At 32.7% G+C, this 27,980-nt stretch overlaps 1 protein-coding gene across 4 annotated transcripts; it reads left to right on the forward strand.

Annotated features, from left to right (window-relative positions):
• Window positions 1–789: 789 nt before the first annotated feature.
• LOC143048260 (uncharacterized) lies at window positions 790–27,867 on the forward strand. Of its 4 annotated transcripts, XM_076221842.1 has the most exons (10): window positions 790–894; window positions 7,757–7,823; window positions 10,220–15,397; window positions 18,765–18,887; window positions 19,996–21,690; window positions 22,531–22,696; window positions 24,031–24,160; window positions 25,627–25,839; window positions 26,334–26,495; window positions 26,605–27,867. In XM_076221842.1, the coding sequence occupies exons 3-9, from the start codon at window positions 10,225–10,227 to the stop codon at window positions 26,472–26,474; spliced, it is 7,641 nt and encodes a 2,546-aa protein (XP_076077957.1). In that variant the 5' UTR covers window positions 790–894; window positions 7,757–7,823; window positions 10,220–10,224; the 3' UTR covers window positions 26,475–26,495; window positions 26,605–27,867. The 4 variants fall into 4 exon arrangements, with proteins under 4 accessions (XP_076077957.1, XP_076077965.1, XP_076077947.1 ...); XM_076221850.1 differs by having other exon boundaries at window positions 7,757–7,827; window positions 26,334–27,867; XM_076221832.1 differs by having other exon boundaries at window positions 26,334–27,867.
• Window positions 27,868–27,980: the final 113 nt, after the last annotated feature.

The following is a 27,980-nucleotide window of genomic DNA, read 5'->3' on the forward strand; positions in this document are numbered from 1 at the left end:
GCTATAGTCACTATAGTCAATATATAATGTCCCAGACCTTTTGTAGAAATAATTAAGATGCGTTTCCCCATAATGAAGAAATTATATATTTTTAAAAATATACAATTCCTTGTCTAAATCTGAGACTACACAGGGGCGGATGCAGGAATTTTCGAAAAGGGGGGGGGGGGTGCTAACCCAGGGCACCCAGGGCAAAAGGGGGGGGGGTGCAAAACATATGTCCCGATACAAATGCATTGATCGGCAAAAATAAAGGGGGGTGCGCACCCCCGGAACCCCCCCCCCCCCCCTGGATCCGCCACTGCTACATGTATAACAGTTATAGTAGTCTCAGCCTTAATATAGTATATAGGCTTTGACATACAATCTGGTTCAACTGTCACAGTTAAACCAGAGATTTATAATAGCTATAAAAAAAAATAGTGTCCCATTTGATCATATCCATTTGATCAGGGACTTTCCGTTCTGAATTTTCTTCAGACCGGCAGAGTTCAGTATTTTGTGACCGATTTTAATTATTTTCACAGGTAACGCGGTATATCTGGATATTAACAAGAAATTCAGAGAATTTCAATGAATTTAGTCCGGCCAGAGACATATATATATACACATTATATATATATGTCTCTGGTCCGGCATACAGAACCATCCCTTCCCTGAAGTCAAAATTTAATGCGTAGTCATAAAATTGTGCAATTTTATAAACAAAAATTAGGAAAACGAAAGTGTTCCCATTCATTTTATAGAGCGCACCGCCAACTTTATAAACTCTTTTCAATAGAAGGTAAATCAACTCAACACGTGCATCAAACGCATGCGCAGTGTTGTTGCTGATGCTGTTCTCTGTTTTCAAACACACTGAAAATGAAGATATTTTCAGAAACAATTGTTTAGGTAAAGACAAGAGAAAATTCAATATTTTATTCATTTTTCTTCAACATCAAAAGACATGCTTGATGATGACAATGTTTGTCCAATGATGTCAATGATGACATTCCCCCAAAATTTGCCAATTACAACTTTCATAAAATGTTGCATCACAATGAAAAACACAAATGTTTCAAGTGCATTTGTTGCGATTCTGAACTTGTAAAGTTGTGGCAAATATATATTAAAAAGAAAAAGTGCCCTTCTATAAGAGAGTTATACTAACCAGTGGCGGATCCAGAAATTTTCCTAAGGGGGGGCCTGCTGACTGACCTAAGGGGGGCCCGCTCCAGTCATGCTTCAATGATTCCCTATATAATCAACCAAATTTTTCACACGAAAGGGGGGGCCCAGGCCCCCTGGATCCGCCTATGTTAACTAGATTTAGAATAAGCAATCATTGTCTCCGCATAGAGAGAGGCCGTTACGAACGAAAAATTGATGAACATGGAAAAAATATAACACTGCCAAGATCAGAGAGAACATGCCAGTTTTGTTCAATGAACTCGGTTGAAGATGAAGGACATTTTTAATTTAAATGTACCCTTTATAATAAGGGTGTGGTCACGTTTCTCCAACATTTGGTAATTAGACTAAAACAACATTAGGGATTATGGGGTCCTCTTAAGGACTGGATCTTGATATCTACCTGTAATTCACCTGTTCTTGACCAATATATTGTTAAAAAGGTATATAATTTTTAAAGATATTGGAGACTATTAAAAAATGTATATATGATACATATGATATATACATTTTTTAATAGTCTCCCAAAATTGTAAAAGTTCATATAGTCTAACCCAGTGATGTAATTTTTTATTTTATATAAAAAAAAGATGTGCATGGTATGATAGACAATGAGACATCTCTCTACAAGAGACCAAATGAAACAGAAGTTAACAATTACAATGTATACATAAAAAAAAGAAGATGTGGTATGATTGCCAATGAGACAACTATTCACAAGAGACCAAATGACACAGACATTAACAAATATAGATCACCGTACGGCCTTCAACAATGAGCAAAGTCATACCGCATAGTCAGCTTTAAAAGGACCCAAGAAAATAAATGTTTAACAATTCAAACGAGAAAACTAACGGCCTAATTTATGTACAATATAATGAACGAAAAACGAATATATTACACAGCAACGACAACCACCGAATTACAGGCTCCAACACTCCCCCTTATCTTGAGACATTGGTGCAACAGAACAATAAAAGAACTATACAAAAACATACATAAACAAGCAACAAATAATCTTACACTAAATTATCAATCACTACACATCCAGTATCCGTTACCGTACTTTTTTGTTCTCTATTTTTCATAATAATGTATTATAGATTACAATGTTGCGATCTTGAATAAAAATTAGCATTTTATATTTTGAGAGCTATTAAGAATTTATATATCTTGGGTCATTAATCTTATATAAAAGTACAAAACGCAGCTTATTATCACCGATACAGTTTATTCAAAATTCTTAGTCAACTTGCATTAATTATCCAAAGCTTAAGTAACAAATCGAAAATACTAGTAGTGCACAATATTCACCAAGCCAGTTCCCACAGTTAAACACTATAGAGATCACGACGCGACGTGATGTACCCACTTTGTATCAGCTCCGTTTTCGTGGAAAAAGTGGATAGATATACGACTGACTATTTCATCTACATCTATTTTTAGTTTGATTAGAATTTCCCTTGCTTATTTAAGGATTTTTTTGTTGAATAACCTTATTAATTTTGTAAATCAAATACGGCGGATGAATATAATTACGTAACCGTTTCTAGTTATACTCGACCAAATATATATGGTTTGTTAATGTTTTAATATAAATATTTTTTAACAATATCCCATTTTACAATATTTTAGTTAAGACCTGATATAGGTGAATTACAGGTAATTATCTCGATGCCAGTCCTTATGAGGACCCCCTAATCCCTTATGTTGTTTTAGTCTAATTATCAAATGTTGGAGAAACGTGACTAAACCATAATAAGGAAAGAAAAACCTTTCTGGATGAACTCTTTACAAAATACCCATATTTATCCCAAATATCCGATAGTAATCTGCTTATTTGGTTCATGTCAAACGATAGCCTTCATTTTAACTCTAAATTATGTGAATTGCTATCCTCATTTTACACATTGAGAAACTAAATATTTGCTTAACTGAAACTTATAAAACTTATTTATAGTCTTCACCAGTTCATTGTCACATTATACTTGAATTGTTTTTTCTTTTTCTTTTCTGGGCAGTAAGAGTTATCCTTCGTTCCACATATACAATGTAGGCAACTGACTCTCCTCATTAAAAAATTGTGTCTGTATTTTTATCTGTATTTTATTTTTCATTACATGTTGTACTGTTAAATCAATCTTAATCAGAACGATAGTTGTATGTGTGAGTGTATGCAAGTGGGAGAGAAAGGGTTTTTATTTTTACTTTATGTAATTACATGCTTGTTATGAGCCCTATAATTAGGAAATAAAATATCTTTATCTTTATCTTTATACGACCAAACATTTTTTTGCGTTGTATAAAGGTATGAAGTTGTCAACATCGGCCGAAAACACATTTGGTTTTTGGACAATATATAACTTCAGTTTAACCCTTTCCCCGATAGCTGCCCTGACAGATGCTATTCTGTGACGATGACAGTGTTCTAGGATTTTTTTGGCACCTTGACTTACCACGGGTAAGATCAATAAAAAAATTACTTACCCACATCGCAAAGCGCCATCCGCTGCGGCGAGCTAAAAGCTCGCCGCCCTTATGGCCGGGGGTCTGGGGGCCGCTCAAAAAACTTTTATGACATGCTTTAAATTATATGTTGTGAAGTTTGTCTGAACAAAGCTGGATTCGGATACGATTGAATTTTGTACAAAATTAAAAAAAAAACGATTTCTTATTAAATTTGACAAATATGTTATAGTTATTACTATGTCATTTATTAAGAGCTATAATAAATGCAACTGTAAGTTTATTTTCCTCCGATGACAAGAAAAAAAATCGTTTATGTCCCGATTTAAGCACCAGTTATCAATCCGGATTTTCCAATTTTACCGACACCGTGACCGACTTTTAGAATGATAGGAGAAGAATGTGGTCTCTTTTACGCTTGATTACACCTAGTAAACGAGTGCTTGAATAAAAGCGCCGATAGACATCGACAAAATCTTCGATCTTTTATCAAAGTTTTTTCTCGTGATTTAATAAAAATAAAAAGCAGATATGGGAAAATTGAAGAGGACCGGGAAATTTCAAGAGTTTTTCGGCTTCCCCGAACTTGAAAATTGACTTACCACCGGGTGACAAAGGCTAAAAAATGACTTACCCGTTGTCCTAATCCACTTACCCCGGGTAACGGGTAATGGGAATCCTAGAACACTGGATGACTTCCCCGGCTAATGTGACACAAGTGAGAGATCTTCAACTCAAAATTATGTCAATATCAAGTTGTCTAGTGATTTATTTTATTATTTTATTCACTTACACTATAGACACAGTTTTGTTCGAATTCATGTCAAGCATGTTAAGATAAATTTTTGTCATTAAAATTCAAATTTCCATATTTTTGGCATTAAAACGTCAGAAATTCCTGAAATTCAACTATTTGAGCCAAAAATCGTAATTTTCTGAACCAAATCGGCATTAGTTTGAAAATTTAACAAGGTTGTACCAATTCCTTCAATGAACCATGTCCATTCCAAGTGTTTTGAATAAAAAATGGGATTTTATGTCTAAAAAGTGTACTTGTCTGCCTTCAATTCTGCCTAATTCTTTAATTTTTTTCCCCCTCATTTCAAATTTGAGTTAAATCCGTGAATTTCATCAGATTATGAAACGGTTTTCAACAAACAGAAGCGCCATGTTTACACTTTCATCCATGTTTTCAACAAAGAAAGATAACTTGTGTTTGCAATGTATTTTAGCAGGAAATATAACAGGTATTCCGATCCCATAAAACGGGACTCACAGTCAGCTGTTCGAAGTCCTGGTAAACCAGGATTTGTCTGCAAATTGGTTAAGTGAATGGATCTCTATGAAATTTTTCTGGAAGCTTCAATACCTCAAAAGGAAGGTATGGATTGATTTTGGGGTAATGGTACTAACAGTTCAGAAATCAGGGGCCAAAAAAAAGCATTTTTGTAGTTTCCGGACAATAACTTGTGTGTACATTGTACATGTATGGATCTCTTTGAAATTGTACCACGAAGTGCCATATCACAACAGGAATGAGTTTGGGGTAATTCCTAGACATTCAGGAATAAGGGGGCAAAAAGAAGCAATTTCTAGTTTCCAGACAATTACTTGTGTTTAAGTGTATACATGGATCTCTCAGAATTGTACTTGAAGGTACCATATATACTGCTAAGGGATTGAGTATTGGGTTAATTACCGCAAGGGGCATTTAACCCTTTCGCCGATGAGTCCTGGTTTACCGGGATTCACGCTTCAGACAGCTGACGATGAGTCCCGTTTTACCGGGATCGGAATACCTCTTTTATATTTCCCGCTTAAAACAGTGCAAACATGAGTTATCTTTCTTTGATGAATACTCGGATGAAAGTGTAAACATGGCGCTTCTGTTTGTTGAAAACCGTGTCAAAATCAGAGTAAATTTACGGAATTTACGAGAATTTGAAATGAGGGAACATTTTTTTTGAAAGAATATGGATGAATTGAAGCCAAACTAGTATACTTTTTTCACATAAAATGTCGTTTTATGTACAAAACACTTGGAATGGACATCGTTCAGTGTGAGGAATTTGTACAGCCTCATAAAAGTTTTCAAAATTTTGCCGTTTTGGGTTAAAAAATTACGATTTTGGGTCAAAGTGCGGAATTTTGAGAATTTCACCTAAAAAATGCTGAAAATTTGAAAATTTGAACATTTTATGAAGAAAAAATTATCAAAACATGAACAAAACTGTGAACATGGTGTTAGTGAATGAAATAAATACACAAATAACTACAAACAAGTTTTTATTGATATTTATTATGAAGATCTCCCACTTGAGTAATAGTAGCCAGGGAAGCCATCGTCTCAGAGTAGCTTCTATCTTGGCAGCAATCGGTGAAAGGGTTAAAATACTGATATTACTGGAGATACATTTTTGTATACACCAAACAGAATTTGTAAATTATACAATACGTTTCCAATAGCACAGTATTGCTCAATAGCAAGAAATCTTTAATTGAACAGTCTTGTGCAATAGGTAGAAATTTTCATTTGCACAGTATTGCGCAAAAGCAAGAATTCTTTAATTGCACAGTATTGCGCATCAGAAAGAAATATCCAATTGCACAGTATTGCTCAATAGCACAATACTGTGCATTAGCAAGAAAACTTCAATTGCACAGTATTGGGCAATAGCAAAGAAATATCCAATTGCATAGGCATGGATTTTTCTAGCATTCCACTGGGTCCATTTATTTGAATCCATTCCTAATGGCAAATACCCTACATTTTTCCCAATTTTGGGAGTTAAATTCCCGAAAATCGCCTACAAGTTATGTGTAAATCCTATTAAAATCATATCTGACTGACAAAAGCAACATTGATCACAATTGAAATAAGACAGTATCAAGCTTAAATATTATGTTCAAACTTACATGTACTAACTGTTAATGGTTTGACCTCTGCCTTCGTATCAGGCTGTGCTTGGCTAAGTATTTTATTTTGGTTGGGTACCAATTATGGATTTTGTGGGTGGCTTTATCTACTTATTTTAAAGTTTTCAATGAAATATAACAACTGTTGTCCAAATCAAGACATGAAAAGATCTCCATATACATGTAGGTTTGACTTAATGGATACAGGCATATAGTCTCGAGAATAGATTGAATTTGGCAAATTCACTATGATCTGCTATGTATACATTTTTTTTGTACATACAGCTTCAGACAAGAATTTACCCTTTAATCTATAAAAAAACTAAACTGTACGACTTTTAACCTTCTTATTCACAAGAAACAATAGTTTTGATTGATGAAAGTTCAATAAATGTCATCAGTTCTGATAACACATACATGTGCAACAATTAAAATGTTTATTTTGCAATTTCTTTCAAATAAGACAATTTGTAAGCACGGATCAACCAGCTTATTTCCAAAAGCAATTATTTTATTGAAAATTTAATGAATGTTCTCAGTATATAAGACACACAAGCAGGTGAATATGAACACTGTATTTTGTTAGGTCCCACAAATCATTATAAAACAACATATGATTAATTTCAAGAATCTTCAATTTTGATGGTTTCAAATTCTTCACTTGGTTTTTTTTCAGAAAACTAAAAGCCACTAGTTTAAGAACCCATGAACATGTAACTGTTGCTCGACCATGAAAATTTATATCCATGAATAAAAGTACTTTCATATATATGGTGAAGCAGTGCATGTTGGTGGCTGGGTTCATTTGACCTTGACCTCATTATTATGGTTCATTGGTCAATGTCCAATTTCATGATAAGGTCTGTCTGTTTCTTAGATACTATAAGCATTATGCTTACTATTTTTGATGTGAAGGATGATTGTATTAAGGTGTATATGTTCGTTTGGAAAGGTTTATCGACTTTGACTTTATTTACATGGATCATTCATTATTAATCTTAAGTTTATTTCATACTTTGAAGTTAAACCTTCATAAAAAAGGATTTTCTACACAAATTCAATCATGCTAAGTAAAGCATGCAAGACATTTCAGCTTGTGCACTCTTGTTCTGAAATAGAAAAATAAAAATTTTTATAGTTGTATTATACATGTATAATATGTATAAGTACTAAACTGTTGATTCTTTCAAAATTCTTTCAGAAACGAAGTGTGAAATAGTTCATAAAGCTTGAAAATTTGTAAAGAAAGAAGGAGGAACTTAACATTAGTAAGTATGTAACTCTGTAGTTAACCTGTAGATTTAAACTTTTGCTACTTCAAGTTCAATTGTCCCATTGGCTACTGTTCTCAGCAGAGTTTATTCACTGGTTCATTTAAATTTGTTCTGAACGAATTTGATCACTCGTTGATTTATTTACCTGACAAAAAAAATATCTTTCAAGTAGATGAAAATACATGTATTAACTAACAAAACTGCATACGATGTCAGATGTATTTATTCAATATAAATAATTTAATTTCAGTTCATTATAAACACTGATTTCACATTAAAAGATGATTTCTAATTTTAATCATTGTGCCTATGACTTATTTGAACACTCACGAATTGTTCTCAAATCGTTTACAAGCATTTCAACTTATAAAATTACAGCAAACAATCACAATAAAAATACTGCAAACAATCACACACAATTTAAAATCATTTCATTAGACTTTTTCAACCAGTTACAAAAAGTGTTTTGCTACGAATTCTTGTGGTGAAAAGGGTACCAGGGTGAAGTTTACACATCCAATTACTGTACTACTGCCATGGTCTGTCATTCAACCACTCTGAAACCGCACAACAGAATTTTATGAACCTTTTGTAGTTAAAAATTGCAGACACACGTACATTATGAAGATGTGCAGATCAACAACAAAAAAAATATCAGTTGACTTTTGTTGGAGATATGAGTCTTTGAACTTTGGAACCTGTAAAGCCTAAAAGGTGCTTACAAATTAAAGGTTCTTTAATTATAAAAAAGTTAAAAAGAAGAACATGTTGTTAAGTTATTGCCCTTTGGCAGATTAAATAAGTGCAAGGTGGTGGACATTGGAACACTTGGCTGTTTTTTAATTATCATAAATCTGGTGTCCGATAAAAAGACACTTTAAAGCACAGTCTTCTACTTATGTAAAACAAAGATGTTTTCATGGAATCTAATCTGGAGATAAGTTATTAAAACACATAATTGTCTTAAATACTATATAGGTACACATTACATTCCATAAGAGATTGGTATAAATTAGCTCTAATATGGCTTAAATACATGTACATGTACAGCATAAATAAACCTTTCAGATTTGCATTTGTTAAAAAGGGTTTTCCTTCTATCCAGCAAGAATAACAAGCTCATTTTGTATTCAGATGTTAACATTTAGCAAATATAGTTGTAGAGTATCAATTGCAATTTCTCTGAAATATTTAAAAAAAAGAATGATTAAAACCGTCGTAATTTCTAATTACTTGTACTATGTAGATCCCATGATCTAACTTTGTTGGAGAAAGCCGAATTTGAATAAATCGTCGTCAAAGGAAAAAAAATTAAAGAAGTAAAAAGATTTGGTAAGTATCCATTGTAAATTTTAATATACTGTATGTCAGGTACTCATATTTTTTGTTTGACTTTTGGATCATTTGAGCATTAAGTGGGAGAGTTCAAAGGAGTATGTTCGATAAGGTCCTAAAATGGCCCCCTTTTTTAGCGTTAATTTCAAATTCGGATTTATTGACCAATATCACAATAGATTATAGCTAAAACATTGACTAGATAGGATATAAGCCATTTTGTTGAAAAATTTTACGTTTCTGCGTTTCATTATGACGTCACAAGTTGTACTCATATTGATTTTTCACGAAAAAATCAATGAAAATGGGTAAATTTCCAAAGATTATTTGACAGGAAACATAGAGCGCATACGTCGACAACAAAGATCTTTTAAAATAATGTTTGTGAAGACATTTAACATGTCTTATTTGAATATTAAGCTTGTCGACGCCTGCGCTCTATGTTTCCTGGTCCTTTATTTGGTTGAAATCCAGCTGATTTTGTCAAATTTCACCAAAATCCCTTATCTTGACCTTTTTGGGATGTAAAAATCAACGTGTTAGAACCAAACTTTGACAAAAACAGCTCTGTTTAACTTTCTCACATGTCTCTAAGGCAACTTAAAACAATTATTGTCTTGTAACAATGAACTTTATAATTGGGGCCAAATATGGCACTTACCGAACTTACTCCTTTGACTGTTTTTATTAATGTTAGCAAATTACTGTCTTGAACAATTAATGCAATCTTAAAAATAGAAAGGTAAATGATTGTGCAGGTGAAATTTTGCAGTAAAATGCATGCCTAACATGAAAAAAGTAAAACACAGAAAACATTCCTGATATACAGTAGTTGTGGTCTTTTAAGGGATCTATAAGTACAAGTAAAAAGAAATTAATTTCTGTCCATCAGTTTTACATGTTATTTTGTAATGTTTGCATGAAATTAAAGGCTAACTCATGATTATTTATGTATTCAATGCTAAGATATTCTGTTATGTATTTAACATGTTTTAGTAAATTATTTTTTATTCAAGTAAATTTCTTTTTTTAACACTGAGCTTTATCTTTTTCAGTTAGAATGGCTTCTTTAGGTCGAAAGAGAACAGTAGGTGGTGGATGTGCAAGAATATTCCAGCGGTCAATTAAAGAAATGGGCTCTGTGGAGAAACAGTTACACATTTGTCACAGTAAATCTGATCACACTCTTAATCCTGAACACCATGAAACCCTACAGTCGAATGAAATGTCCAGTGAAAAATTAAGATTGACTTCAAGTAAAGATTCAATGAATTTGAAACAGTCTGTCTCACAAATATCTGTTTCACAAATAGAATCAATGACTGAAACACAGCATGCTTCTTGTAAAGAAATGACTCAAGGAAGTCTTCATACTTTAGATACAGATCTTACATGTGAAAAGCAACTTAACCTAAATAAAGACATGGTAACAGAAAAACAGCATAATATCAAGACACAAGATAATCAACATTGTCTCACTACTGAAGTGATTCATGAGAAAGACCATCATATTAGAGAGAAAACACCAGATAAACTTTGTCCTAGTAGAGAAATAACACCAAACAAACAACATTTTCCTAGTAGAGAAGTAATGGAAGCTAAACATTGTCCTAGTAGAGAAAAAACACCAGATAAACATTGTCCTAGTAGAGTAATAACTCCAGATAAACATCATTGTCCTAGTAGAGAATTAAAACCAGATAAACATTGTCCTAGTAGAGAAAAAACACCAGATAAACATCATTGTCCTAGTAGAGAATTAACACCAGATAGACATCATTGTCCTAGTAGAGAATTAACACCAGATAGACATCATTGTCCTAGTAGAGAAATAACACCAGATAAACATCATTGTCCTAGTAGAGAAATAACACCAGATAAACATTGTCCTAGTAGAGAAATAACTCCAGATAAACATCATTGTCCTAGTAGAGAATTAACACCAGATAAACATTGTCCTAGTAGAGAAATAACACCAGATAAACATCTTTGTCCTAGTAGAGAATTAACACCAGATAAACAATGTCCCAGTAGAGAAATAACTCCAGATAAACATCATTGTCCTAGAAGAGAAATTACACCAGACAAACAACATTATTCTAGTGGAGGACTAACTACAGATAAACAGCATTGTTCTAGTAGAGAAATAACACCAGATGAAAAGCGTTGTCCCAGTGGAGAACTAACACCAGATAAACATCAACATCCTAGTAGAGAAATAACACCAGAAAAACAAGTTCAACAAACTTCATGTAAAGAAGTTAAACCAGAACTTTTAACATCCAAAAACAATAATATGGAGTCCATAAAAATTGAAATGCCAGAAGGAGCCAAAGTAGCCCATGGAAGAACATTTCAGACAACACCAATTAAGAATAATGACTATCAATTCAAACCATATAATAATCTACCAAAAGCAGTAACGCCACCACGATTTTTAAAGTTTAAAGAAATGCAAGAACACTTTAATAAAAAAAAGATGTCTTCTGATGAAAATAATAATAACATGCCTTTGACCAGGAAGCAGACTGATTTCAGCCATAGAAAATCTCCAGAAGTAGACAATCAGAAATCTTCTGATCCACTAAATTCTCAATTAAATAGAACATCCAGTCATAACTTTTCTCACCAGTATAAAAACCGATACCAACAAAATAATTCTCATAGAGAAACAAATCATAATGAGTTTCAGTCCAATCATAACAGACCAAAGGACTATAGACAAAGAGGAGATCATGATCGTATTCACAGAGGAGCTTATGGTAATACTCAACATGCTCAAAGAGGAACTTATGGTAATGCTCAAAGAGGAACTTATGCTAATGCTCAAAGAGGAACTTATGCTTATGCCCAAAGAGGAACTTCTGGTAATACTCATAGGGGAGCTCATGCTAATACTCAAAGTGGAACTTCTGGTAATACTCATAGAGGAGCTTATGCTAATACTCAAAGAGGAACTTTTGGAAAGACTTGCATTGGATCTAACAAGGAACTGCAGTATCCAAATAATAGTATACAATCCAGGAATACAGAATATGGTGTCAGTCCACTGGTCCATTGTAACAAGGAATCTGGTCAATCAGAAGATTGGTCAACAGAATTGTTAAATCTTTCTGATTGGAACTCCGACAATATGATGGAGGAACATATTAATAATTCAGAAGTTGGGTCTAGTGAAAAGGACACTTGGGAAGTAGAAGATGTTAATTCTAAAGTACAGGCAGATGATAGGTCTTCGGAAAATGAAAAATGGGAAGAAGAACTTGTTAATGCTAAAGTACAAGCAGCTGATATTGAAATTCCACAGCCAGAAATTAAACGGACATATTTTGGTCCAACTCGTGAGAACTGGCATATAGAAACAATAGAAAAAAAGGAAGTTTTATATCATGAAAATCAAAATGAAAACTTTGAAAAGATAGTAACAGAAAAGTGGATTCCAGATACATGTAATTATCCAGAGAAAGATCCATCTTCTCATGGCAATAATGGTCAAGATCTCACAAAAGCTGTGGAATCCATATCAACGTTGGAAGTTACTGTTAAGAATAGAGAGTCTATAGAGCAAGATGGGGTGGAAAATAGAATCGGGAATTATTCAGAGATCTGTAGTATTGAAGGGTTAAATAATACGTGCACAGACACTGTTGATCTCTTTGTCATTGACAAATCTGACTGTAAATTTAGGAGGGAACATATTGAGAGCAAAGTTGATATGAATTCATTGCAAAATGAATATGACAAAAGAAATGAAAATTTGATTCAGACAGAACTTACTGAAAATGTTGATCATAATATTATTGAAAAAGAACATGTTGAATCTGTTGAAGGTGAAAATATGGAAGATAATGTAAAACATTCTTTAGATGCAGTTACTTCTGCTAGAGATAGTGGGGTTACTGAATTTAATCTTGTTGAATCAAGCACATCGTCTCAGATCAATGATATTGAACCACATAATGAATACATAAATGAACTAACACTAATATGTACTGATCATGAACAGGAATCAAATGAAATAGGGTATTCTTTGGAAATACAAAAGTATGAGGGAAACTGCGTAGGAGAAATTTTTCAAATGACTATGGCTGAAAATGAAGAAGTTGAAAAACTTGAAATCCACCATCAAACTTTGTTTGATCTCGTAGAAACAGATCATGAACATGAGAACGTATCTGTTATTGATGAACCTTTTGAAACTGAACAGGAAAAAAGTGAAATTGATACTGACCCTTTATGTAAAACCAATGAAATAAAACAAGTTGTAAATAACATTGAAGGGTGTGGAAAAGGAAAAATATGTGAAAACTTTCGGGATGATTTAGAATTATCTGACATTAGTAGAAACAATGAAACTTCAGACTTAGGACAAAGTTACAAAACTTTTGAAATGAGTGATATTTCTGAATGTGAATCTGTTAAAATATTTCCAGAAGTTTTCAGTGACAGTAGTATTGAATCAAATAAAGAAAGTGAATTAAGCAGCCATCATGTTGGAACAGACAATCAAGATTTGAGTGCTTTGAACAAGCAGGACTCGCAGAAAGCTGTAAATAAATACTGTACACAAGTTCAGACTAGAGAAGAGTTTGAAAGTGACGTTTCAGCTCATGGGGACATTTATGATACTTTGATTAAACAAAAAGTGAAAGATATCAAATCTGACAACAGCTGTAAAATAGGAACACAAACAAGTGATATTGATGAAGCTCTGAAATGGCTTCCTTCACACAATATAATTGATTTACCTACTCTAGAACAAAACAAGAGATCTCATAGTACGTTGAGTAGTCCATATATGCAAATTAAGGAATTGGTTCAACACTATAAACATAAAGAAAGTGAAAGGAATTTATTACTTGAGGAACAAAAACAATGGCGTTGTCAGTTGGATGTAGATGATAAAACATCTAATGTTAACAGAGTTCCAATGATAGGGAGAGGAATTGTGACCGTTGCATCAGATCCTCATTCTCTGGTTAGACAGGAGGAAGATTGGGAATCAGATCTTTTTCTTGTTGATCAGTGTATAACATCTGATCAGAGTCTAACAGAGGAAGAATCTACAAGTGATGTATTTCAAGTACAAGATCACCGATCAGCCTGCATACAGAGAGAAAAGTTGTTAAATGTTGGATTGACTGAACAAACAGTCAGACCAAAACTTTCTCCTGTACCAGTCAGCCATTCATATTTGACTGTTAAAAAGTGTCAAGCGCAGCAGACTCCATTACCATATCATGTTCAGAAGCCAGACAATTATCAGACTCAACAGTTGTCGCCAAACTTACCCGAAATTGAAAGTGAAGGAGTCAAAAAGCCTAGTTATATAAAATCTTTCATTCCAAAATTTGCTAGAGGGAGAGGTTGTTTGTCACCAGATTTTCAATGTAATTTGAATAAATTTATAAATGTTGAAGACAAGAAAGTGTTACAACAAGGAAGAGGCTTTAATGTTAAGAATCAGTTTGATCTGCAATCAAATGAAAAGAAAGATAGGGTTAATCCGTCAAATAGGAGAGAAAATAAATCTCCAGAGGATTGGGAATGTAGTTTGATCAATGTTGATAGCTTAGATAAGAATCAAGAGAATCTTTATACAGAGAATTTATTTGAAAAAATATCAGCAACTGATCAACAGATTGATTTTAATCCACTGATTCAGGAAACCTGTAAGGCACCACAGACTATAATTAACCAAAATTTTATTGATGAACATTTAGGGCATTTGAATGTGGAGTGTGATTCAGCCTCTTTGTCATCTATGCCTCAATGTGAATTACTTAGTCCTAAATCACAAAGTACACTTAGTGGAGTTCCAACCATGTCTGATTATGAAAACAGTGAGTCAGGGCAGATGGATGTCAATAAAAAGGACATTGAAGATGAAATTTTAGATGGATGTTTTACAGAGAACACAACACAAGATGATAGTGAAAAAGACATTAAAGTTCAAAATGATCAGCACATCAGTACACATGATACAGGAGATTTTGTGAATTCTAATGTTGATGGGTGTAACAAAATAAAAGAAGAATCACATTCAAAACAAAATACTGATGAAAATGATGTTGATCCTCATTATATGAGTTACTTCTATCCAGATTTATCATCTTGCAACTGTCATCCTTCTGTCCAACAGTACTGGGTATGGCACACTTGTATGTGTCAGATTCCACGACTATGTGAGATTAGGACTTGCCAAGATTACTGGCTACAATATCCTTTTGAAGGTACATATTGGAATTATAGAGTCAAACATTGCTACATTTAAAAAATTGTTATATTATTTAATTTGTGTGTGGTACAATATTTCTCTAATTCTCATTAGATTTATCCTTTTCATGACTTGTTAAAGGGGCACTAGCTGTCAAATTCATGGTCACCGATTTGACTCAAATTATCATATTTGATTTATAACAATGTAAAACATTTATCCAAACTATCAAAAGTCTAAAATAAACAATTTACAGAGCATGGGGTAGATAATATATAGGTTCGTTTCGTGTGTATTTTAGTCCAGACGCCATCTAATTAACTATTGATTTGACCTCAGATAACCATATAAGCATGTAAACATAAATAAAGATATGAATAGATTTAACCAACACGAGCAAATAGATTTTTATAGGTCTGTTTGATTTTATTTTATAGATTAGAAATAGATGTTTCTCATTGTTTTTAACCGTATAAGAATGATTTTATGTGCATCAAATTAGTAATCAAATGATTTACCGTAGTTTCACTTTCATTTGACATTCTTTTTCATTAAAAAACTAGTACACGTACAATGCATGCGTTGTCAATCTCTAGCTAGGGGTTAAATTGATGTTTACATGAATACGGATTTAAAGAGGTCGACTCATTCACTTGCAAGTGAATTACTAATTATCAATGTTTCTTAGCGTAATTTGTCAAAATGGAACCTTTTTGGCTGCAAAAAGCGAATTGTTATTTCACTATTTCACTTTCATTATTGATTGAACAGAAAAAAATCAAACTTTAGATTTTTAACCGGATTTTTGTGACAAAAATGTCGGTTATTGATTTGTGGATATACGGCGGGCGGGTGGTCTGTCGGGCGGGCGGCAATCAAATGTTGTCCGTGCATTAACTCATGAACCGTTCAACCAAAGCTTTAAAAATTTTAATATGTTATTACTGACAACTATACGAAGGTCAAGTTCAATAATGGCGCTTTTGACTTTTACCGTTCAGGAGTTATGGTTCTTGAAAGATTAAAAAATGGAGTTTCCAGTCGTATCCGTGCATTTATGCATGAACTGTTCTACCAAAGCTTCCGAAATTTTAATATGCTGTTACTGATGACAAAATGGAGGTCAAGTTCAAGAATGACGATTTTGACTATTACCGTTCAGGAATTATGGTTCTTGAAAGATTGAAAAATGGTGTTTCCCGTCGTGTCCGTGCATTTTCTCATGAACCATTCAACCAAAGCTTTTGAAATTTTAATATGTTGTTACTGATGACAAAATAGAGGTCAAGATACATAATGACGATTTTGACTTTTACCGTTCAGGAGTTATGGTTCTTGAAAGATCGTAAAATGGTGTTTCCATTCATGTTGTTGCATTTACTCATGAACCATTCAATCTAAGCTTTTCAAATTTTAATATGTTGATACTGATGACAAAATGGAGGTCAAATTTGATATTGACGATTTTCACTTTCACCATTCATCAGTAATGGTTCTTGTGATATTGCCAGGACACAAATAAATGTTAATAAATCCGGTTTGCTGTCTTTGTGACAGCCTCTTGTTTATATATCTTGTAGCTAGTGCCCCTTTAACTTAAAAAAAAAATTGTTAAGGTTTACCCTTGTCCATCCATACATCCCAAAAATGGTTTTCCGTTTTCTTCACACTTTCAAAAATTATAAAACTTTATACATACAATGCTTATTACCATCAAACACTGATAAAGTTCAAATTAAGGTGGCATCACTTTTACTGTTGAGTTATGTCCCTTTACAAACATAAAATTTGTTGAATTTGCTGTTCCCACACTCAAATTTAAAGTTAAGTTTGCTTCAACCAAATGTTATAAAACATAAACATAATGCCATGGACACATTCTTATTTTATTACTAATCAACATGTATTAAGTTTGAAGCCAGTTTTTCTTTGGTGAAAATTCAAAAGTGATGTTGTATTTTGTCGTCACAAAAAAAGGTAATCGGAGTCAAATAACAATGAAATCAACATTGTGTAAAAATAAGAAGATAATTTTTGTCAAGCCTGCAACTTTTGTTGCAGAAAGCTTGACATAGGGATAGTGATCCAGCGGTGTAAGCTACCTTCTTAAAAACTTTATAATATGAAGGTGAAAGACCTGGATGCTTCATACATTGTATATAGATGTCTCATGTTACAAAGTTTCCGTCAGTCACATGTCCAATGTCCTTGACCTCAGTTCAGTGACTACTTGAAAAAAAATTAAGAGTTTTTGTAATGTTAAATTCTCTCTTATTATTAGTAATAGGATAACTATATTTGGTATGTGCGTACCTTGCAAGGTCCTCATGCCCATCACAGTTTTCACTTGACCTCAACCTTATTTCATGGATCAGCGAACAAGGCTAAGTTTTGGTGGTCAAGTCCACATCTCATATACTAAAAGCAATAGGTCTAGTATATTCAGTGTATGAAAGAACTGTTAGGTGTACATATCCAACTAGCAGGTGCCATCTGACCTTAACCTCATTTTCATGGTTCAGTGGTTAAAGTTAAGTTTTTGAGTTTTGGTCTTTTTTCTAATACTTTATACAATAGGTCAACTATATTTAGTGTATGGAAATATTTTATGATCTATATGTCAGTCACGCAGGTTTTATTTGACCTTGACCTTATTTTCAAGGTTCATTGCTCAGTGTTAAGTTTTTGTGTTTTGGTCTGTTTTTCTTAAACTATAAGCAATACATGTAGGTCAATTATATTTGTTGTATGGAAAAATTGATAGCTGTACATGTCTGCCTGGCATGGTTCATATGACCTTGACCTCATTTTCATGGTTCATTCAGGGACCGAAGACTTTGGCAATGGTAGCCCACACATATAGTCTTATTCAAGAAAAGCAGAAATTTAAGTAGCCCACACCAAATTTTAGGGGCCATTGGCGAGTGGGCCCTGCTAATTTCAAACCCTGTCATTGATCAATGTTTAGTTTTCTTGGTTAATGTTAATTTTATGCGACAGTTGTAATAAAGCTTTATATTTAGGACTTTCAACATAATATCAATGATTAGTAAAGAAGGCGAAACATTTCAGCGTGTGCACTCTTGTTTAACTGAAGTGTGTGACAAAGTCACATGAAATTTTATACATGTATGTTGAATTTTTTATGGGATTAGTGCAACTACCTGTTGATACACATATTCACATTCATAAATAAATATTCTCAACAGATTAAGAATAAGCTTGAAAGACCCATTTACATCAGCAACAGCTTTTCCCTAATTCAAATTGAAAATACACCTGACGTCTCTCTTATTGTTATCCTTCATTTTTTTTTTTCATTTAGATGTAACTGGAAATTCATCTTAGTATAAATTGAATTACATGTTATATAAATTTTTCAGATATGGAAGGTATTTACCATACTGTACCGATACCTGATGTCAACAACAACAAAAAATCAGCAAGCAAAGACCAGAAACGTAAAGAACACGATAATTACACACATATGCATGCCCACATGAAAGGTTTGTTTAAAAGTTGATTTAAAATTTGGAATAAACAATGATAAACATGATAAAGACAGACTTGAAATATGTAACTTATGAAGACTTACATTTAAGTACCAGTTCATTGTTATCTGATTATCATATGATCTTTATGTGGAATACAGAGGATATACAAAATATACAAAATGATTATGCAATATTTAACATGAATTGGAACTTGAAAAGTAACACATATTTTTGTATCACCTTGCAAGACATTGGCATGCTAACTATATAATCTGGCATCTTCCATAAACTTTGAAAGGAGGGGAGGGGATATATATATACTAGTAGAAGTCTTTCTGTCCCATATAGGACTCTTTACTTTAGCATTCTTTACTGTTTTATGTAGATTCACATGTATTGCTCATCATGTTCCTGATAACTAAAAACTTATAGCTTAGGTATCAAGTTATGAGCAATAGCTCAGAGTTCAATTCGTCCTGTATGCATTTAGATTTCGATAAACCACACTTGCTCTCCTTCTATTTCCAGTCATACAATTTAGAACATTTCAGTAAGCATTTCATGATATACTGGAAGAAACAGTTTCTGCCATTGTGCCCAGTTTACAACAACATTTATCCACTCTTGATAGCCAGGCTACCAATAAATTTTGGCTAGTAATTAGTTTCTTTAATGACGTAATATTTGATTTGAGTCTTTATTACAGTACTTACTCTTTGTGTCACTTTTATGACCAGAAAAGTGTTCCATGCATAAGGTAAAACTATCCAGTCAAAATTACTGACTAGTGAAAATATCAGACATTTTACCATAACTTTACTAAACATGATACTAAAAAGGTCTAATACTGTAAATTTCTTAAATTATTGCATACATTTATTATTGCAATTTTGTCATTTTTGACTTTTAAAATGGAATTTTGGTTTAATTCTTATAAAAAACTTCAATATGCAAGTTAAAATTATGACCATTATTACCCTGTCACATATTTTTGCAATAATTTCTGAATTTACAGTAAAATATCTCTTCAGAAGAGTTTGTTATTAACAATGATAAAGACAAAAGAGGAACTTTACTAGTTGATTTAACATTGAATTAATACAATAAAATATAATTGTAGAGAGCGGAGATGAGAATACCATTTTACCTCCAGGATTAGCATGTCCCCACAGGAAAGTTATCTATCCAGTTGGAATGATACCACAAATGCCTTTCAAAGGGGTTCCACCACCACCACCCTCCAAACAGATTTGGGATCGCATGCATAGTGCACCAATGATTTCACACTGTAGAATGTCATATCGTGGTCCTCAGCCTAGACCTCAAGATGTACCTGTTCACATGGTCCAAGGTTCACATTCCTCTAGGACTGTTATATCACCAATAGTATGTGCACAAGGATTTTATCATGGGTTAACTTCTCCCAAAAACAACCAAAATACACACTCTAAACAGAAATATAGACATAAGTCAGAAATGGAAAATGGTGAACAAAATGACAGTGGAGTTGTTGTAGAAGGCTCACCAGGATTTATTGGACCAATTTTGCCAGGAGATGTGAAATTAAAACCTTCAAGGGACAAACTTTCACCTTTATCTGCCATTAGAACATTATTGGGTAAAGATAAAGACACTCCTAGAAAAAGGTTAGTGGACTATTCTTATAGTGAAACAGAGGAATCGGAAGACGATCGTTCAAGGTCATCACAGGGGGAGAAAAGATTAAAAGAGGGCAAGGAGGATGTTATACAGGTACATGATTCAAATTCTGAGGAAGAAAATTCATATAGACTAAAGACACATTTGAGAAAAAATCATGTTCATTCAAAACATTTACCAAACAGAGAATCTTCTCAGAAAACCAAAACATGGAGTTCCAGTCATGTCAAAACAGAAGTTCAGGAAGTAGAAAATACAGACGATTCAGATGATGGATCTTCAAAGTTTCAGGATTGTTCCTCAACAATTAGTAATTATCAAATACTGCAAACTGTTCTTAATCAAAAATTTCCTAAAAACCACAGGACTAAAAAGGCAGTTGTAGATAATGATTTGTTAGATTTAACTGATGATGGGTCAGAAATTATTAGTGTGGCTTCTCAGGAAAGTTCAGAAAGGGATGTAAAACCAAAGAAGCATTACCAGAAAACAACGTTCTGGCAGAGTCCAGATTCATGTAATGATTCAGCCTTGACTGGGTATTCTATGATGTTTCCTCCATATACTTATCCTGGATGGGTCAGTCAAGAAATGATAGCAGCTGGCTATACACCACCCAGTCCAAACATTGGAAACAATAGTCACCTTTCAAATGAATCTAGTAGAGCAGAATTCTTATCAAGGCAAAATGCTGCAAGCCCAGCAGACTCGGGAATATCTCAAACACCAGAAAAATATTCTCAGTCTCATAGTCATACTGAAGAAAATGAAGATAGTACAATAAAGCGTGGAAGTTTATCTATGCGTGGAATGACTGCAAGAATGAGGTTCCTTAATAACAGCAAACTAATGGATAATGAGAAAACATTTAAAGATAGACTTGCTATGTATCCGAAAAAGGGACGAAATGAAACTGATTCTGACAGTCAAAGTCAGTCATCTTGGACATTTAACTGGAAAATAAGATTTATGGAGAACTGTAGGAGACACCATGGAAACTATATAGATTCGCATTGTCATTTAGATTTCTTATTTACAAGAACAGAGTTTGGTGGAACATGGTCAAAATTTAAAGAAGTCAATAGTGACACAATGCCACCTAATTTTGAGGGATGTGTAGCTGTGTTTTGTCATCCAAGTAGTTTTAGATCTGATGGTAGGTAAACTTGTATTTGATTCAAAAATATTATTTATTATACTTCCCTTAGTCATGTTAGTTTCTTGACTTATATTTGAAGTTGTTAGGTGGTAGACTTTTCTTCAACATTGATACAATTTGTACAAAAAGTAGAACACTGCAGTGTCAAAATCTTCTTGCTATAGAGTAGTTGTGATTATTTTGATTTAAGTTTATATTTCAAATTTACTATAAAATAACTATTTTCAATTTGAGCAAGAATTACGTCCCTTTTGTCAGCTTCTTAGAGAGCTATGTGCATAGATCAGCCAAATTTGGCCTGTTATACTGACCACTAGTTAAGCAAATAAAAATGTCTGAACGATATTAACTTCTTTTAGCCTTGCATAATTCATTACTATTACTAAATACTATGATCAACTGCTACACTTTTGTATAAAGTTTTGATAATTATCTAACAAAACCTTTTGTTAACATCATTTGTTGATATTACAAAATATGGTATTGTTCTTTTGATTTGTAAGGTAAGAAAAATTAAATTTGAATAGAATTTGATATCAGCCAATCACAAAAAAATATCCAAATTACAAGAACACTATAACTTCCTGGCAGTAATTTATTGGCCAACAAAACAATGCTTTGAACTTTGTTAAACTATTATATTGTAATGTTTATATAGAAATAAGTAGAAGTTGTACTATTGCCAGTGAGACAACTCTCCACAAGTTATGTTGATATTTTCACACTTAAATATTATGTACACTAATGCTTTGAACTAATTACTTACAAAATGTCATTATGGTAGAAGTTTTTATATATCCAAGTAAAACTATTTTAAACCAGCATTCTTTATAACAGGATTATGGAATGAGATTGCCAAGGAGAAGGATGTCTGGATAACATTCGGCTGTCATCCAAAGAACGCTACAGAATTCACAGATAGAACAGAAATAAACCTTAAATTCTGTCTCATGAATCATAAAGTTGTGGCCCTTGGTGAAATAGGGTTGGACTATTCTGGCATGTAAGTAATAATCATGTCACTTGCATAATCATAACATACGTACATCACCATAAAGAACATGAAGAAACAATGATATTATGCAGGTTAAGAATTATAAGAGATGTCAATTGATTTTGCCAGGTAACCAACATTGATATGTACTGAACATTTTCCTCTTGCATCATATAGTTCTTAAAATATTTTAAGCTCAACTGGTCTATAAAGTTTTGCCCTGTTTATATTATTTTAGTACTACTTTCAAAAAGAAATGAAAGAGTTTCGAAATTTATTTTCAATAGCTTTTATGAATAAAGGAACAAATATTGACCTCAGCCAATGGACAAGCATCCTGGCTCAATATTGGTTATTTTGTCAATACGACCTCATATAGCTTGTCTTTTACATATCTTGGCATTCATCATAACTTTGGATCTAAAATCAAAAGACCTTCCAAAATCATGTATTGGCAGGATTGGAACTTGGCCAATTCAGAAAAAAAAATCAATGTTGGCAAAGTTACTCTGTATTGGCTAAATTGACACTTTTGTATTGCATGTATTACCAATGTTATTTCAACTGATCGGGCGTAGCTTATGTTTTAATTTGCATAAGGACAGACTTTTTGAAGATGTGTGTGATAAGGATGATTGCCGTTATTATCATTATCGAATTTTAATCACCTGTCAGTGTCAACAAACGCATATATACAAAAGAACTGAGTGTATGATATTAGACGAATAACTTCATTGATGAGTTTATCCCAAAACTCCTGTCTATAGATGGACTGGTCTTAAATAGGCGAACTTCTTAAACCCCGCCCAGTCAAGCGAAATAAATCTTAGTAAAAGGCAGCTTTTATCATAAGTCCAAATATAGAGTAATTAATTAATAATTGTTCATAATCGTTTCAACTTATAACATAGTTCTTGCAGTAAATAACATCAAATGCTGCTGGTTGGTTAACATACAAAATCTTGCTCAGCATTGAGCAATCAATTAGAACTTTATGCATTTATATTAACTTTTTATGCCCCACCTACGATAGTAGGGGGGCATTATGTTTTCTGGTCTGTGCGTCCGTTCGTCCGTCCGTCTGTCCCTCTTCAGGTTAAAGTTTTTGGTCAAGGTAGTTTTTGATGAAGTTGAAGTCCACTCGACTTCAAACTTGGTACACATGTTCTTATGATATGATCTTTTTAATTTTAATGCCAAATTAGAGTTTTTACCCCAATGTCACGGTCCACTGAACATGGAAAATGATAGTGCGAGTGGGGCATTCGTGTACTGGGGACACATTCTTGTTTAATCTGAAATATTTTTTATTTAAAAATGAAACTACTACTGACATTTTGTAGCTTTGAGAAACATAAAGAGGTACAACAGATAGTGTTTAGAAAGCAGATCCAGATAGCACTTGATATGAACAAACCTTTAGTTATACACTGTAGAGATGCTGAACAAGATGCACTGGCCATATTGGAAGAGGTAAAAATTCTATGTTAAATCTGTGTAGTGATCTGTAGTGGCAACCGTTCATGCTGTCAACTTATAATACAAATTTTTTTATCTTAAAAATGGAAGTATTGTATAAATTTACCTTTACTAGTTAAAACAAACCAAAAATAGGCAACAAAATATCTGGTGATGTAAATGTTCTAAACAGAGAAAGAATATTTAAACCTAATGCCAGTTTATAAGAAAAGTGTTTAGGGAATTGGCCTGTTTTTGGACTTTATAGAATTGATATGTAACTCTGATACAATAGAGATTTTCAGATTCTCTAAAATAGACTAGTTTCTAAAACAATAAGGCAAATAAGAGCACAAACATTACCCAAATAAATTGTTGGCCAGTGAAAAGATGACCTCAAATAAACTTTCCTGCGTGACTATCTTTTTGGGGCAAGGGTTGTGCTCTACATTACTGCTCTAGGCAATAACAATAGAAAGGATATAGGGTATCCATCCATGACACAATATCAGTGCATGCACAAAAAAAACACACAAAAAGCAAAGGAACAGCGCTTTTATTGCTGTTCTTCATCTTATAGTCACACAAGAAGCAAAAAAACTTTCACCTCAATTTGTCATGATATTGTCAGATTTCACTATTTTCCTGGATTAACATGTCAATTTATGACGGCAAAGTGTAGGGTAAGAAAAATATTCTTATGATCTGCAATTTGGTTATTTTGAGAACTTGATAGTCAGGGTTATATTTAAGCCTGACTTAGAAAAGGGGTATTATGTTTGTTAGATCCTCTGTCTGTCCCACTCCAGGTTAAAGGTTTTTGTCAAGGTAGTTTTTGTTGAAGTTCAATCAACTTGAAACTTAGGACACATGTTCTCTGTGATAGGATCTTTCTAATTTTAGTACCAGATTAGACTTTTTACCATAATTTTACGGTCTACTGAACATAGAACTGATAGTGCAAGTGGGGCATTCCTGTACTATGGACACAATCATGTTTTTATATTATTTAAATTCATATCATGTTTCAACATCATCAAATTGTTCGGCTGTTTGCATACTAAAACTACTATACTGGTTTGTTTGATTATCTGTTTTTTGTAAAGTAATTAATTTAATGACTAAAAATTGAAAAATTCCTCAGGGTTATGAGAAATGATATATAAACTATAAGTTTAATCTGGTTATAAATTCCAAATTGATTCTGACTTGTAAAAGAGTTTTAAAATATGGCAGATAATCATTTTGTTCTCATGTATTTTAGCAACAAACAAGTTTTGGCTTAAGTTAATTTACCATGAAGTTGTGATCACATCAAATTGAAAGTTAGAACACATGTACATTACTTGAACTTTTAAATGAAACATGCCAGTTTTAGGTTTGACCCATCTAGTACAGTGATCATGGTGACCATTGAAAAAATTTGTAAGTTTAAGCTTGGCTGGGTGTCCAATAGATACATGTTTTTGTTTGAATTTCAGATGGTACCAAAGAATTATAAGATACACTGCCATTGCTTCACTGGGAATTATGAATCGGCTAAAAAATGGATGGATATGTTTCCTAATCTATTTATAGGACTTACACCACTAGTTACTTATAAATCAGCTACCTCCACACATGAAGTAGCCAGATTTATACCCTTGGAACGATTGTTATTGGAGACAGATGCTCCTTACTTTATTCCTAGAAAGGTATAAGAAATTTTGTATTTATTTTTTTGATTTTGTTATATAAGTCTAAAATGCGATATGTAAATTTTGTGATATTGAGAAACATCCTGTTTAATTGATATACAAAATTTCAAAAGGCAAGTTTAAATTATTGAGATTATAACCCTGTTGCATTTTTCGTAATAATGTCTGAATACAGTACTCAAATTGATTGAATGTTCTACTTTTAACCAAATACTTGTCATTTCATGCCCCTTTTGTGCAAATTTTTGTATCAATTAAATGCAGATTGGGCCATTTTAACTATTGGAAATCATATGAAAGATGCTCTTTCCATTGATATACAGTGACCTATAGTTGTTAATTTGTGTGTCATTTGGTCTCTTGTGGGTCTCAATGGCGATCATACCACATCTTCTTTTTTATATGAACATGACACAAACAGTATATTATATTTGTAACTGTGTATTTTTAATAAATGTATTATATATTAATTAATTGTTTATAATTAACAGTGTCCAAGAAAAGAATTTCCACATTCACATCCAGGTATGGCTATAACAGTGGCAGAAGAAGTTTCCTATATAAAAAGATGTCCAATATCAGAAGTTCTTTACAGTTGTAGACAGAATACAAAACTGATGTATGGAATATGACAAAATAAATAGCTGATTTGAGTTTATGTAAGAAGATGAATACATGTAGTAACTAGTAGAACAGTTATCTATCTAGTGTATGTAAGAAGATGAATACATGTAGTAACTAGTAGAACAGTTATCTATCTAGTGTATGTAAGAAGATGAATACATGTAGTAACTAGTAGAACAGTTATCTATCTAGTGTATGTGGTCAATTTTGTTGTTGTCCTGTAAATAGTAAAACAAATTAATATTTGGTCTTTAAACAAAATCACATTGAAGTATAAGTCTATGAAAACTTTTTTATTTTTTTATTTTACTTGTTGTTTTATATTATTTTTGTAAACATTTGAAATTTACAATGAATTTTTCATTTTCATTAAATCACAGTGTATGTCAGTATGTTCCAGATGTTAAAAGGTTAGCATGGCTTAAGGCAAAGTATGCATAGTTAGTATTTCTAATATTGTATAAATTTTTGTATGCATTTTGAATTCATATTTGCCTTTGTTTTAATTTTGGTCAATCCATCTGGATTCATAACAAAAGGAAACAGCCAATCCTATGAAATCAGCTTTAAAAATGTTTCTAAAGTTTGGTAATTGAAATGATTGGGTGACTGCCAACAATTTTTTTGTAATAACTTATGAACCATTTAACCAATGCTTTCAAAATTTTATAAGTTGTTAAGGATGACAAATTGAGGTCAACTTTAATATAGACATTTTTCACTTTTGCTATTTATGGCCCTTGATAGATTGTTAAATAGAACTTTATAATGTTTCTGTGCAATAAATTATGAACTGTTCAACCATTTTGATATGCCGTTATTGATGACAATATAGAGGTCAAATTTCGATATTGACTAGTTTAACTTTTCCATTCAGGAGTCATGGTCCTTGAAAGATTGAAAAATGGCACTTGAGAAGTCAAACAAGCTTTAAAGCGCCAAACATTAAAATACATTTATTTCGATCATACTAGTCCTCTAAAGTTCAAAAATGGTAACTTTCAACAAACAGATATTTGACAGCTCATTTCTTATATACTTATTAAACTTATATTTTAAAACCTATCATGCGTTTAGGAATTACTGTCAGATTGGAAGCCCCCCTTAAGAAGCAATTTCAACTCCCTGTTGTCAAAGAACCATCATCATTTTAATATCTTTAACGGAACATCAGTCAATAGTGCTAATTGATACCAAGTACCATGAGTACCTTAAATACATCTTCAAATTTTCAATCTATTATTTTATTCTCAAAATTGATACTATACTACATGTAGTGTTAAGGTACATACATATTTGGTTTTATTGTAACTTAGTGCTCATCATATTTACAAACTATTGTGTTCATACAGATGTGTTCAGTGTTCAGGTAGAACACAAAATAAATTGGTTGTTATTACAGATTGTGTTTGTTGTTTCTTTATACCTGAGTAAGATAAGGAGAATTTTGGGTCAAATTGGCCTTCCGACAATCATTTTGAATTTTTTGTACTTTCATAAAACAATGCTGTTTT

The sequence above is a fragment of the Mytilus galloprovincialis genome, chromosome 1 (assembly GCF_965363235.1).
Source record: "Mytilus galloprovincialis chromosome 1, xbMytGall1.hap1.1, whole genome shotgun sequence".
In the NCBI taxonomy this organism is placed as follows: Eukaryota; Metazoa; Mollusca; class Bivalvia; order Mytilida; family Mytilidae; genus Mytilus; species Mytilus galloprovincialis.

Bases quoted from the DNA above. Each gene is read 5' to 3' on its own strand.
- LOC143048260 (XM_076221850.1), top strand. From the start codon at position 10,225: ATGGCTTCTTTAGGTCGAAAGAGAACAGTAGGTGGTGGATGTGCAAGA. The intron at 22,697-24,030 runs GTAAGTAATAAT...GACATTTTGTAG, and splicing joins GGGTTGGACTATTCTGGCAT to CTTTGAGAAACATAAAGAGG. The intron at 25,840-26,333 runs GTATAAGAAATT...TATAATTAACAG, and splicing joins CTTACTTTATTCCTAGAAAG to TGTCCAAGAAAAGAATTTCC.